The 14,819-nt window shown below is 48.5% G+C and overlaps 2 protein-coding genes across 6 annotated transcripts in view; one reads left to right on the top strand and one right to left on the bottom strand.

Moving 5' to 3' along the window:
• LOC137432371 (mitotic-spindle organizing protein 2B) overlaps positions 1–6,006 on the bottom strand; it is a 36,424-nt gene extending 30,418 nt beyond the window's left edge. Inside the window, exons 1-4 of one of the 3 annotated variants that reach the window (XM_068124247.2) lie at positions 5,760–5,900; positions 4,416–4,584; positions 1,296–1,384; positions 600–695 (exon numbers count right to left, since the gene is read on the bottom strand). In XM_068124247.2, coding sequence (XP_067980348.2) covers positions 600–695; positions 1,296–1,384; positions 4,416–4,582 — 352 coding nt within the window. In that variant the 5' untranslated portion in view covers positions 4,583–4,584; positions 5,760–5,900. Of the gene's footprint in view, positions 1–599; positions 696–1,295; positions 1,385–1,520; positions 4,585–5,759 lie in introns of all 3 variants that reach the window. The other 2 variants (XR_013624288.1, XM_068124248.2) reach the window with 2 other exon arrangements.
• Positions 1–14,819, top strand: part of LOC137432380 (uncharacterized) — a 515,673-nt gene that overhangs the window by 19,395 nt on the left and 481,459 nt on the right. The gene's annotated exons all lie outside the window — the stretch shown is intronic.

The raw sequence follows: 14,819 nt of genomic DNA on the forward strand, positions 1-14,819 counted from the left end.
CATTGCAGCATCCTGGTAATGCTGGGGGATTCTCCATTCCAGTACATGTCCGAAACGTCAGCGTCACCGTGCTTCCCACGGTGATTAGCATCATTACCAATGCTGGGGATTTTTGTTACGGTGTATAAACTCGTTTTTTTCTTATGATGGTTTTTACATTTAATTGTATCAATGTATTGCAAGCACAAACTCAGCACATGTGAGAAAGCAATTGTACAAGTCGCTTAAAGCAGTAAAAAAAAAAAATCAAATAAGAGGAATGTGTCTGTTCAGAGCTTCATGTTGCTTGTTGTTTGATACTTTGCATCGGCATCAGCACCAGAAGGAAATGGACAGAGTAACACTTGTGCACACGACAGTCAGTCTGTCAGGAGAAATGATCAATCAGCAAGAGGCTCAAAATTAAATCCCCTGGGATTATCTAAGCCTGCATAACACAATAATTAAAAATCTCAGTGAAAGGTAAATGATCAGACATGAGAGCATGCCATGACATGGAAAGATTAGTTAAAAGTTGCAGATTAGACACGGAATGGAGGATGAGAGCAGGACAAAGTGGTGAAGGAGGTAGGTACGGGTGGGGGAGGGGGGGAAAAAACCTCGGAAAGTGTTGGAAGATCTGTTCACTGGCCGAGAAGCCAAGCGATGAGGGTTCAGTCCCATACTCCCCCGAGTAGAGAGCTTGTTTGAACGTGCTAGTTACAAGTGTTAGCAAGGGTAGAGAGGTGGGAGGAACGGAAAGCAAGTGGGGAGGGGGAGAGGAGGATGGGGGAAGCAATAGCGAGGAAGGAAATGGGAAACAAGAGGGATGAAATAAATTGTAACAGCAATGGGTAGGGAGGGAGATGGGGAGGAAAGTGGAAGCAAAAGTGGGTGGGGAAGAGGGGAAGTGAAGTACGAGGGGTAGTAGAAGTAATAGGGAGAGTGAGGGTTGGGGGGGGGGGGGGGGGAGTAAGAAGGGAGAGTAATACAAAGTTAAAAGGTAGAGTCTGAATAAATAAAAAATATATACATATACATGGATAAAGTGTCAGGGTTAGCATTTCTGCATCATCACCAATAAAATATATCATGTCAACTAGTTAATGGTAAGGAGGGGTTAAAATTACCACATCGAAAAGTGGTATTATCCATAAATTAACGATTTATTACCATAATCGATTTATCCACCAGACACGGTAGGTTCCCAAAGGCTTTGGCACAATTTCCAACAATCCACTCTTTACATAAACTACCGTACTTGTGAAGATACTCACAAGTACTCGATAAGAGAACTCATCCGATTATGGCCTTACCCTGATGGGTGCTGGAATCACATATCGCTCGAAGGACCTGCATCAACGCCTGGGGTGCGATGTTCAGTTTCAGGAGATCGAGAATCACCCTGAGGTTGGGGTCAACAAGGAAAACTATTGGGAATGATGCAAACGCAAGCAAATGAGTAATGATCGATCAGTGATCCAGATTTTTCAATTAAATATCCCGAGCCGAGATGGTGATGTGAGGCGTTGACAACGCACGTTTGACATCACAGAGGATATTGCAAGTACTGCTCACTATTCTGCTAGGCCACAGGATTCAAAATCTTCGATGTTTCTAGAAGCATTTGGGATTCCTTTAGTTCCAAGTAGACAAGTCATCTACACATCTACACATCCATCTACACAGCATTTATTTATATTGAAATTCCAAACAACTTTTGATGGCCAACGCACCTGTCGTAAAAAAATATCCATCATGTGCGAGGTTTTATTTTTGGTTACACAGTCGAGACTCGTGGAAGAGCTAGAGTAGAATGTAGAGGGCAGGGTGCAAGACCAAAAAGTAGGCGGTGGAATACTCTCCCCTACTAAATAGCACCTGCTCATCTTTTGTCCAATAATTATTTATCTTTATTTCAAAATGGCACAAAGATACACTGGATGTAGCACATAATGCATCACACATAACCAACTGGTAGAAATAAAATCCTCCCTACCACATACAAATACTTTACCAAATTCCTGCTCAAATGATCTTGCACAAATTAATTACTTAAAGTTTTCAGCATGCACATTATATTTCAGTCATGAGGAAAGGGATGGCACTGCTTTTGATGAGCCTTTTTTCGTGGCAAGGCATCGAGAAATCAACCGCATTGTATGCAGGTCCAGGTACCTAACCACCCATAACACTGGCACCACCCATGAGCCGTACCAGGTGGGATAAGCAAATCGATCCTCCACAAAAAGGTCAGTAATGAGCCACTTGGGTTTTAAAGTGCCACATATAACTACAACAAGCGTTATACCTAGGTCCCCCGTCGGTGAAGTGATGTGAGTTGACAAAGTGGAAGACGCAAGGCGGCCATCTTGGATTTTGACGTGGCGGCCCAATTTTCAATAGCGTTCTTCCTTATGCGTCGATACACCCACACACCAGAATCGAAGTTAGTAGTTCGTTTATTTTTCAAGATATTTCGCTCACAAGGTTCAGACATATATATGGTGGCGGCCATCTTGGATTTTGACGTGGCGACCCAATTTTCAATAGGGTTCTTCCATATGCCTAGTTGCACCCACACACCAAATTAGAATTCGGTCCTTCGCTTACGCACGCACACACGTCTGCACGTACGGACGGACGCACACACGGACTGAGGGGAAAACCATAATGCCCCTTTCACTCCGCTGTGCGACGGGGGACAAAAACTAGAGTTCATAGAACATGCCACCCCACGCAGTGTTTAAGTGTATATACTTCAATTTTAATGAAATACTTATTCGATCGTTAAAATATATCCGGAAGTATAGTGCAACTGAAGCAATCTCACACATCACCCTATATAGATGTCCAAGCACTGTTGGACCCCGCTATTCGCAGGGGATACATTCCTGGACAATGCTGCGAATTGCGAAACCGCGAATGTCGGGGAATTGTTTCAATGGAAAAAGGGGGGATAGGTTCGCGAAAATCCATGAATAGAGAGGAATAAACCGCGAATGGTGAGGCAAATCACGCGAATGTCGCCGATAATCCACGAAGGTCGATTAAAATCCCCTGGCATTGTTTCAATGGGGAAAAGGGGGATACGTTATAGGTTCCCGCCGGTTCCCGATTCATGGAGGAAAAGTTTTAAAGTTTAAAATGTTGTCGACCGCAAATGCAAATTTGACGACCGCAAATGTCGATTTATGATTACAGTTTCATTAAAAAATGCTTACAAATTAAAAAAACAAAAAACAGGTACCATTTCCAATTTATTTAAGGAATGCGCTTACGGTTTATTAAAAGTGCTTAACCAGCTTATTCCATACCAAACTGTGAAACTAAAAAAAAAAACACAACACCATCAAGTTCACGGCTCGTAGAAGATGGTTTTTTTTGCGTATGTCCAGCTGCTTTATGCATGGCTGGTGAAAGATGGGTTTTTTTAATGTGTCAAGCTAGCGGCTCGTGAAATTTCTTTTTAGCACCCCTGAAAAACCACGAATTTGCAGAACATGGCCACGAATAGGAAAAAAAATACCGCGATTTGGCGGAACACGACTGCGAATAGGAAAAAAAATACCGCGATTTGGCGGAACACGACTGCGAATAGGGGAAAAAATACCGCGATTTCACGGAACATGGCCACGAAAAGAAAAGAAAAGAAAAACGCGAATTTGCGGGTCACTTTTCCGCAAATAGAGAAACAGGTCGCATTTTATCAACCATGAATACGCGGAACCCGTGAATAGCAGAACCGCGAATAGCTGAGTCCGACTGTACTGCAAAACTGGAGGTTCTTGGATGTATTATGAAGGCGATTTGTGTTCTGAAGTGTTCAAGAATATGATTAAATTTGAGTAAAGGTTTAACGAGGTTTAAAGGTGAATAAACTTTTTTTTAAAGGGTTTTACCACCGTTTTACCCAGTGCCTATTACACCACCCGAACTAACAGGTTATATTAGTTTTTCATGCCTGTTGTTTGTGTCCTTTATAACATCGTTATAAAAAACCTATCATGTGGGACGAATTCAGATCCAAAGCATGGTTAAATGGCAGACTTGTCTTCTGATTAATGTTCAAAATACAACATTTGATTTAAATAAGTTGTTCCTCCGCGATCATAAACTGATAAGACAGAAGGACGGATGGACTTGAACCAATCGCTTCTCGCTTCGCGTGCGTGGGGTAAATATTACTGTTGTTGATGGGAAGGTTTCTATCTTGTACAATGCACTTTCTCCAACTGCAAGATCTCATTAATCATAATGCTCAAAATACAGGTAAGATTTGTCACTAAATCTGGAGCAAAGACCACAAATAAATGCGAGCAAAATGACCATGACCGTAAGTGACGATGACTGTAACCTAAATACGGGAGACTACAAGTCAACCGAGAACAAAGCAGAACAGAGAAAGAGGGCAAAGTGTTACAATATAATACCACCTGAACACGTCTGGATCAAGCGAGATTCCAGTCAAGCAAGCCAAGTCATGGAGTTCTCTCTCGTCTCCAGAAAGTGGCTTCCGCTGATGCTTCATGGAACGACGCACCGAACCACTCACTGTCACATCCACTGCATGACAGCCCACACTCGGCTGCTGATTCGTCATGTCTGTTCACATGGACACGGGTAACAGGTTGCTGTGAATGATTTATACCATGGACATTTCACTGTATTTTGATTCTCGACTCAGCTACAAACTGCCATCCAGGTGTTTCACAGGTAGCACGTGATTTATCAATGCATGTGCCGTCTCTCGGATGAATGTAAAACTGGATGCCCGATCTGCAGGCATTAGTTGTTGGTTTTTAAAGACCGCACTCTGTCCTTCATGAGAGTAGGCGAGTTATCGCCAACACCCTGAACAAATTATAATTCCTACCTGAGCTGCAAGTATTAACAAGTGATCTGCAATTATTCGAATCACCTGGTTACACTGCTTACTAACCTAAAGCACAGATGCTGTCTGGTTCAACAGCTTCGGCACTGTACTTCTGCCGGGATCTGAACCACATACCTTCAGGACTATGGACTCGGCCGGGGTTCAAACCACCTAACTGCACAACTATGACAGCCGGGATTCGAACCACCTACCTGCAGACCTATGACTCGGCGGGGTTCGAACCACCTACCTGCAGGACTAAGAGTAAGATTCGGCCGAGGTTCGAATCACCTACCTGCAGAACTGACTCGGCAGGGGTTCGAACCACCTACCTGCAGCACCATGACAGCCGGGATTCGAACGACCTACCTGCAGACCTATGACTCGGTCGGGGTTCGAATCACCTACCTGCAGAACTGACTCGGCCGGGGTTCGAACCACCTACCTGCAGAACTGACAAGGCCGGGGTCTGAATCACCTACCTGCAGAACTATGACTCAGCCGGGGTTCGAAGCACCTGACCTATCTCAGTATCTGAGTACTTGTCGAGTGCAGGTGGTGTGATGCCGATGGGTGGAGCACCCATTAGCATTACACTACTACCGAGTGTGGTTATCCATTTGAACTTGAAGTAGATACTATTACTACATTTGTGATTTTCATGTCCTTACACGAATAGCAATCCAATTCATATTTTTAAACATTTTGTAATCTTGGCTACTTCCTATTATTTGAATGTATAACACATCGTATCGTAGGCCTCAGGCTCTATTTAAATTAATTACTGATGGCTGATGCCAAACTCTGTTCATCATCATCACGAAATTCAAAGCGATCGTTCATATTAACCACGACCATTCCCCGCATTTAAATTAAATACAGTTTAAAAAGAAGAAAAACAAACCAGAGTCCTCTCAAAAAAAGCCTGACATTTTTCGATCGAAGAGAAGGTAATGGTATACACTTCCTCTTCTTCCTCTCTTCCCCTTATTCCTCTTCTTCCTCTGATTCCTCTTCTTCCTCTTTCCCTCTCATCCTATACTACGACGCCGCAGAGCGCTACATATGCCACGCCCCTAAACAAGTCAGTAGATAGGGAAACATCAGGCCTTTGAAACTTTACGGTTTTATCCCGGCTCACTTTTCTAACTGGAGTCATCTGTTAGCAAGCGGCTTGCTTACCACTCGCCAAGCGGCTTGCGTGATAGTAAGCATTCTAACGGAACGGAGCGCTCGGTAGCGCTTAACAACATGGCGGTCTCCATGGAAACAATGATATCGTGGTACACGAGCAAATGCTGTCCGAGTCGTCGTTTTCAGCTTTACTCGAACCTTTTGTGACAACAACTTCCCCAAACGAATTTATTGTGTGAGCAACGGCTACAAATTACGAGGAAGAGGGAGAGAAAGATAAATAAATGGGGAGTTAGAAGGAGGAGCTCCCTACCAAGCTTATCTATACACCTATGCCTGTCCATTTTGGGGAGGGCTTTGGAATGTTTGGAGATCCTACATTTACTGATTTAGCCACAGTAGAAGGCCATTCGGCCCATCATGCCTGCGCCACATCAACACCATTGTGGAGCTATGTTCGCACGATAAAGCCGGACAAAATGGACGACACCAGGAACGAAGTTTCACTGAGCTATTTATTATAGCTCAACACGAAAGAACTCAAAAGCACTGAATCAGCCCATCGAACGGGCGGCAATTTATAAGTAAAGTTCAACACACAAAAGCCACGCCTCTCAGGCGGGGCGTGGTATGCAAATAGGTAAGCCAAGTGTTCGCCCGGGAAAGGCAAGTCTGGACACGCCCGGGCGAGTCCCGACAAGTGACCGCTCGCCGGTTGCATCATCGGCCGGTGCAAGGTAATTGTGTCATGCTTCCGGTAACCGCTACATGCGCCCCCCCAGAATTAACATGCACCGGGAGAGTCAGTTTGAGGGGGGTCTTGATGACCCGGCCGAAACGACCCCTGGCAATTCGTGTGGGGGTGGTAGGTGACGTGGCGGTGGATGGTCGGGCGGGGGGCTTGGTTGACGGGGGACGGCCCTGTCGTGGAGGAAGGGCCAACCGTGGAGGTTGGTCGAGGTCCAAATGGGCTGACTTGAGGCGGTCCACGGAGATGCGGTCCGGCTTGCCGCCGATGTCGATGATGAACGACTTGTCGACCCTCTTCAGGACCCAGAAAGGTCCATCGTACGGCGGCCAGAGCGGTCCCGGTGTGCGTCGTGCCGGATAAAAACGTACTCCGCAGTGCGAAGTGCTGGGGGGACGTGGGGTTGGGGGCAGCCGTGGTGGGACGTGGGAACGGGGGCAAATCTCCTGGCGGCCTCCTGGAGGACCGAGCGTTGGCGAGCCGCGGACCAGGGGCCGGTGGCGTCAGGGATGAATTCGCCCGGCAGTGGCTGGCCGTAGACCAGCTCGGCGGTGGAAGCCTGGAGGTCCTCTTTAGGGGCCGTTCAGAGGCCCAATAGGACCCACAGGAGCCTGTCGGCCCAACCGTCATCCTGGAGGCTGGCCCTGAGAGCGGCCTTCATCGAGCGGTGGAACCGCTCGCACAAGCCGTTGGCTTGGGGGTCGTAGGCCGTGGTGCGGTGTAGCTTGACCCCCAAGGCCTGGGCGACCGTGCCCCAAAGCTCGGGGGCGAATTGCGGGCCTCTGTCGGAGGAGATGTCCGAGGGCGTGCCGAAACGGGCAATCCAGGTGCCAATGAAGGCCTGCGCCACATCGGCGGATGTCGTTGATGCCAGCGGGACGGCCTCCGGCCACCTGGTGGTCCTGTCCACCATCGTGAGGAGGTGGGTGAAGCCCCGCGAGGAGGGAAGGGGTCCCACCAGGTCCACATTGACGTGGTCCAAGCGCCACGCGGGCACGTCGAATGCTGCCAACGGGGCCTGGGTGTGCCGGTAGACCTTCGCGCGTTGGCAGGCGACACAGGCGTTGGCCCAGTCGCGGACGTCCTTACGGAGCCCGTGCCAGACGAACTTTGCTGCCACGAGCTTCTGCGACGCCTTCCGGCCCGGGTGGGAATGGCCGTGGAGGGCGTCAAAAATGTGCCGCTGCCATCCGGTGGGCACGATGGGGCGAGGTTGGCCCAGGGAAACGTCGCACAAGAGAACTGTGCCTGTGTCCTCAAAGGGGATGTCGGCCAACCGCAGGCCTGTGTCGGCTGTCCGGAGGGCTTGCACCGTGGGGTCGGCGGTCTGGTCGGCCGCCATATGGGCGAAGTCCACACCCAGGTGGACGGCGTTCGCGCCGGAACGGGAGAGGCAATCGGCCACAGCGTTGTCCTAGCCCGCGACGCGTCGGATGTCCATCATAAATTCGGACACGGTGGAGAGGTGGCGCTGCTGGTGGGCCGACCATGGCTCCGTAACCTTGGCCATGGCGAAGACCATGGGTTTGTGGTCCACAAACGCCGTGAACGGGCGGCCCTCCAAAAGATGGCGGAAGTGGCGAACAGCCAGGTAAAGGCCGAGGAGCTCACGGTCGAAAGCGCTATACTTGCGCTCGTTAGGGCGAAGCTGCCGGCTGAAGAAGGCCAGCGGTTGCCAAGCCCCGTTCACCCACTGTTCATGCACGGCACCCACCGCGTAGTCGGAAGCGTCCGTGGTGAGGGCGATGGGTGCTTCGAGCTCCGGGTGCGCCAGCATGGTCGCGTTGGCGAGGGCCAGCTTAGCGAATTCCGCCTTCGCCACGGCGAGTTTGGCCGGGTCAAGGCAGCGAGCCCTGGCGTAGACCGGTGGACCTGTGGTCGGGATGTGGTGTTCGACGCCGTGCTTGACGGCGATGGCCGAAAACGTCGGCTGCGTGAGGGAGGGAAACTCGGCGAGCAGGCGGGTGAAGTCGTCCGCGGCCTGTAGCGCGCAGGCTAGCTTGGTTGGTGCGGAGCCGCTCAACGAACAAGCGAGAGAGCTGAAGGTCTCTGCGTTGACGAGCCGACGACGTTTTACGTCAACCAAAAGTCCATGGGCGCAAAGAAAATCCGCACCCAACAAAGCCATGGGCACGTTCGCCGTGACGAAATCCCACTCGAAACGCTGGCCCCCGAAGCAGAGTGCAACGCTGCGTGAACAGAAGGTGCGGATAGAGGAGCCGTTTGCGGCGACCAAGGTGGGGCCGCAAAGCGCGGCCTGCTTGTCCTGCACCGAGGCAGGTATAATGCTCACCTGAGCTCCCGTATCACACAGGAAACGCCGCCCGGACACGGTGTCCGTAATGAACAAAAGGCTGCCGGAATGGCCAACGCTCATGGCAGGAAGCGAGCGCCGGCCTGGTCGTTTCCCGATCCGCCGAAAGTGCACGGTGGGTGACACATTCTGGCCTTCTGCCCGAACCTGGCGTGGTAGTAGCACATGGTCCGCCCCGGCGGTGGCGGCGGCGCCGGTCGTGTCGGGTGCGGCCGACGGGGTGTCATGGCGGCCGCGGCCGCAAGGGGCGCTGAATCGGCCGGTGGCAGCACCGGTCGTGGCGAGGGCGTTGCCTCGGCCGGACCAGGGTTCCAGGCCGCCGCTCCGAAGTGCCGCCCGGCTGAGAAAAATTTGTCGGCTTCCTTAGCCAGGGCGCGAGGGTCCTTGATTGTCGAGTTCGCCAAAGCTAAGCGTACCTGCCCGGGTAGCTGTCGGAGAAACAGCTCGCGAAAGAGGATATCTGGGCGGTGTTCGCCAAGCAGGGAGAGCATGTGTTCCATGTGCTCGGATTGTCGAGCCTCCCCGAGCTCAGGCAGATCGAGCAGCTGTCGCGCGCGTTCGGCCTCAGTGAGGTCAAACGTACCGAGGAGTAGTCGTTTGAGTGCGCCGTACTTGTCGGCGGTCGGCGGGCTCCGTAGAAGGCTCAAGACCCGGGAGGCGGTGGCGGCGTTTAGCGCGGAGGCCACATGGTGGAAGTGAGTCTCGTCCGCCGTGATGTGCCGCAGAGCAAACTGGGACTCCGCTTGGGCAAACCAGACGGCCGCGTGTGATTCCCAGAAGCCTGGGAGTTTCAAAGCAACGGTCGACTCCATTGCCGTGTTCGTAAAAGAGGTCACCAATGTGGAGCTGTGCTCCCACGTCGAACTCCAACAATATGGACGCGACAACGAGCTGAGTTTCACAGGGCTGTTTATTCCGAGCTCGGCATGAATGTACTGAAAACGGCTAACCCGAGCGGCAATATATCTTTCAAATTCAAACAGTAAGCCACGCCTCTCAACGGGGCGTGGTATGCAATCCGAGTGACCGCCCGCTGATTACGTCACCGGCCGGTACAAGAGAATTGTGTCCGGTAACCGCTACACAGGCATGAATTATGAAGTGTCTTTTTGACTACAAATTAATTCCAGGTGTTACTTGCCAATTTTGAGGGCATCGTCAGACCTGAAAATATGATCTAGGTTGTTTCTAACTCATTTTTATGGTCATTTTTGCAGCTCATTCAATTCTGAAAAGAATATAATATATTCAGCATTAATCCAAAATGGCCACCAATCTGAGAGTTATTTACTGTTGGATTGAAGCATCTTGAATTTTGACACCTAACTTGGTGTCAAAAGAGTCACTGTCCGTTTCACAAGACGATTCTCCATCAGAATCAGAGTCGATTCCACTGCTAACAGAATGAGCAGATAGAGCTAAAGCTAGTGGTAGTGCTGGTTGAGTGTATCTTACAGGACGACACTTGCTATCTACCAGCTGCCCGCCATGCTGCAGAGGAGACGGATGTTCCTTCAATTCAAAATGCCGTTGAATATATGTCAGGTAGTTGGCTCGAAGCAGGTGATGTGTCAGACTATCATCATCAGGGGGAAGGCGAATGGTGCATTTCTTTTTAAGACTTTTCCACTTCAGAGCTCGAGCCTGACCTGCACTTGTGCTTTTCTTGTCGCCATACATGTACTTTAGAACAAAGGCCTTCAGATGTGAGAGCACATCAGCTTTGAGTGGCAGGCTCTTGCCGCATCTCTGAAGAAGTTGTCTGGCTTCTGGGTCTGATACCTTATCAACTACAGACTTCTTACCATGTCCATAGAAGCCAGTTTCTGTCACAACCGCTAATGACATGCAGAGGAATGATGACATCTGCAATGTCTTTATCACAAAATGCTTTGCAGGAGAGATTATCTTGCTTTCTCCTTATACACAACAACCCATGAACGTGATGGGAGACATATGCCGCCTGGACATATATATCGGTGTCCTGACAGTCAATGATGACGGGATCCTGATAACCTTGTGTCCGAAGTGTGGTATATGTTGATATTAGGATTGTATCGGCTTCTGAGTGTCTGAACTGGAATGCATCCAGGACCTCACCAGACAGTAGATTGCTGCAACTTGTTCCAACGGACTATACCACTTCTCGCACACTATTAGAAGCAGCTTTGCAGAATGCATCTTTGATGAAAGGTTGGAGTCGGATTTTATTACTGGATTTGCTGAGCTGAGACTGGAAATCGCGGGCTGATGGGAATGGCTCATCAGTTTTCATTAATACATTTGGAACCGCTCCGGTTTTCTTTCTGCTGTCCCTCTCATCATCCTTGACTGATTCAGGGTGATCAGATGGATCGTTGATGCAAAATATCTGTGCAGCTGAAGGATGTCGACTCATCACCAGATGAACAACTTTGTTAGCGTAGTCACCCCAAGTGTAGCAGGTACCGTCCTGTTTCTCTCGGTCCTCAACAGTTGGTGTAGCCATGCGCCATATCATTCCCATAGCCACCACAGCTGTGTAAGGGGTTGTAATGTTGGTAGACTGCAATGAGAACTTCTCAACAAGCTTGCTCTTCTGTATTTTTCGGTATGTACCGTTGACATTGAAAATGGGGAGGCATTCATCAGTGACACGATGCTCCAGGATAGTTGGTAAATCAACAAGACCACCTTTTTTTGCAAGGCTGATGACAGCTGCCATCGCTTTACCCTCCATTTCTCCAGCTCGCACTTTAAGATTCTCACCAGATGGTTTGGGGATTGCCATACCGGCAAAATTGAGCCGGGAGTTTCTCTTGATGAGGTCGTGGATAGAGGCTTTCTTTGAGTATACTCTGTTTTGGAGGAAGTCCTCTACCTTGGTTTTTCCGTCCTGGTGAGCAGTCTTGAGGTCATTAACCAGCTCATCTGAGGCATGGATGCCAGATTGTAGAGTGCGGAGTGTTGGCAGAGAGAGATCGTTGGGATTGCAATCAAATTCATCAAAGCATGTAATCAAATCTTGAACAGCCTGCTCATCAACCGTACACGAGTTGGTGCACATTCTGAGTGTTTCTGCTTCTGTTGTTTGGAATGTGCATGCCGCTGCGCACTGGCTCTGATACGCCCCACATTGTTTGAATTTCTCGTGTTCACCAGGAGCTTCTTCTCGTTCTTCAGAATGGAGTGCCACCCAGCCTTCATCTTGGAACCTTTGTTCATTGTACATTCAATCCACAGATCCAATGCGAGGTTGGAGAATGGTTTGCCAGTCAAAGATTGAGACAAGTTCTTCTTCAAGAAGTCGGATTTATCTTCAGGAAGTGCAGCGAGCATGGCCCAGAAATCTGGCAGCAATCTCCCATATTTGTCATTGTCATATATCCTTAGCCAAGGAAACATTTCACGCATTGACGATAGAAACTCTTCCCAGTTGCAGCTGTGAATTGCATTTTGGTTTTCATGCTGAAGATGACCTCCAAGTCGGTAACACCGGGAATGGATTTCCTGCCATATAATTACTTGAAAACAATACCTTAATCGTCTTCCTACGTTAACTGGTTTGGAAGATGTGAAATATTCATATATTCAATATGGCTGTTGGCGGCCATCTTGGATTTCACATTGAAGATGACCATGAAATGAAAAAATAACCACTGGAATGAACTCCTGGTCATTACATTAGTCAAAACGACACTTATTTCATGTCGGTAAGTTATTTTACTCAAGAGATATGTAATTGTGTAATTTCCAAGATGGCCGCCAGCGGCCATTTTGGATTTTGCCCTCTGATGGAGTTAGTCCACACTTTTGGGAGTGGCATAGGAGCTCATTTTTTTCTAAATACCCCAAAGTACCAAAATACATCCTCAAACGAACTTATGCTCTCCATGGTCACGGGAGTCCTGGATATGACCCGACTAAACAGCCGTCCGTGAACTCGTCCAAAGACGCAGATAGATTCGTAACCCAAAACTTTTCTAGCTTTATTCAGCAGCTTAACCTCTACGGTTTCCGTAAAGCTGTACCCTATGTAATGACAACACTTTAGTAAGGAGTGCAAGGGAATGTGGTCCCATGCCTTCCAACATCCAAGTTTCCAACGGGATCGGCATCAACTGTTGGTAAATGTGCACACAGACGCACAACGAATGCTCGGTTACGCAAGGCCCAGAGTGCTTCGGACCCTCCGGTGGTAAAAGAGACACAGTTGGACCAAGGCACTTCATGAGGTCTTCAACCACAACTCCTCGTCTCCACCCACTGCCAACACGAGATTGCCAACTGTCGTCAGAGGCTTGCTCCGTGGCAGTGTGAGGAAAACGACTCCGGTGGTACTTTGATGAAACCAGATTGTTGTAAGTACTTGTGTTTTTGAAAAGATAGATACCTGCCACTTAAATTGAGGATCTTGGAATATTTTTCAGAATTGTGTTATGGTTCCATTCCAATTTTTTCAGGAAAAAACTTGAGGGAAAACTTACAAAAATCTTCATCTAAACCTGAAACAAGGAAACCTCTTCGCAGGGCCACTATTCAGGAGGAGGTAACTATCGGTCAGTTGGAAAAAATGCTTTTACTACCCCCATTGGGTGTTTTTTAGGAGACACCATCTTCGTACTGGATGGCCATTGGCTCCCGCAATAAATGAATCGGCTTTTGTTGGTTGCGCCGAGTTACCTTCGCCAGCAGAACTTGTATTCTAAAATTACTTCATGCATTCTGTTGCTTCAAACTCCCAGAATGCAACACACACACGAGGACATGTCATGAGGAACATGACACAGTGTACACATTTTGTCACTTGTGCTGTATGATGTTACCCCTGACCTTTTGCCCTCTATCAGAGAGCTTTTCAAAGCCACCAGAAGTGTCTGTTTGACTGCAGAGATGCTTACGAACAGAGCTGTGGATCAATTTCAGATGATTTCTTTTCCCCATTGACGCCGCCTTGATTTTGACGTCTCATTGCAGATGTTGAACCCCACCCGATGGCAAGATCTGCAAACTCGGGACTTTGTTGACATTTGTTGCATTTCTTGAGCATTTCGTGTTGCATTTAGTTATTTGTTGCACAATCAACGGAATGCATGAAGTAAGCTTCGGGGTACTTTGTTTATACATACTACGTACAATCGTACATATAAGGGGGGCTGCTGGAAGGGGTCAATTTCAACAAAAGAAAGAGAAATGGGGAGAGTAGCTTGGAAAAGGGGGCAGAAGGTAGATTAGAGGATTTGGAAGGAGGAAGATGAAAATGGAAAATGATTTGGAGAATGAAATCGAGATGAGGGGAACATGAAAGACATCCTGGGGGAGGTCAACATTTCCACCTTATGTAATATGTAAACGGCCTCCAAGAATTTTAAAACCAGAATTTCTGCCTCTCTTGCATTGAAATCTTACAAAGATTTTCTAGTTTAGCCTCAAGGGCCTTTCTGTTTTGGATGAAACTGTCATTGTTGTGAAAACTAGCAATCTACGACTAGGCCCCACCACTAGGCGAACACGGAATGAAACTTCCACGTTTCTAAACGATCAGGATTTAAAGTTGTGCAAAATTATGTTTCAAAAATTATACCTGAAGATGTGGATTCTGTTTACTTTTCGGGTCCTCAGCAGATGGTGGCACTGGGTCTTTGAGGAACACATCTTATCTGCATCGTGGGTGCGACTCATTCCGTCGTTGCAGCGCGACCAGGCAGCGGCCAACAAACAACCACGGAGTGAGAATGATGTCCAAACTGATATTATACTGAAGTTGCAAAATGTTTTCTGAATACATT

Source organism: Myxine glutinosa, chromosome 8 (genome assembly GCF_964187855.1).
Source record: "Myxine glutinosa chromosome 8, kmMyxGlut1.1, whole genome shotgun sequence".
NCBI lineage: Eukaryota > Metazoa > Chordata > Myxini > Myxiniformes > Myxinidae > Myxine > Myxine glutinosa.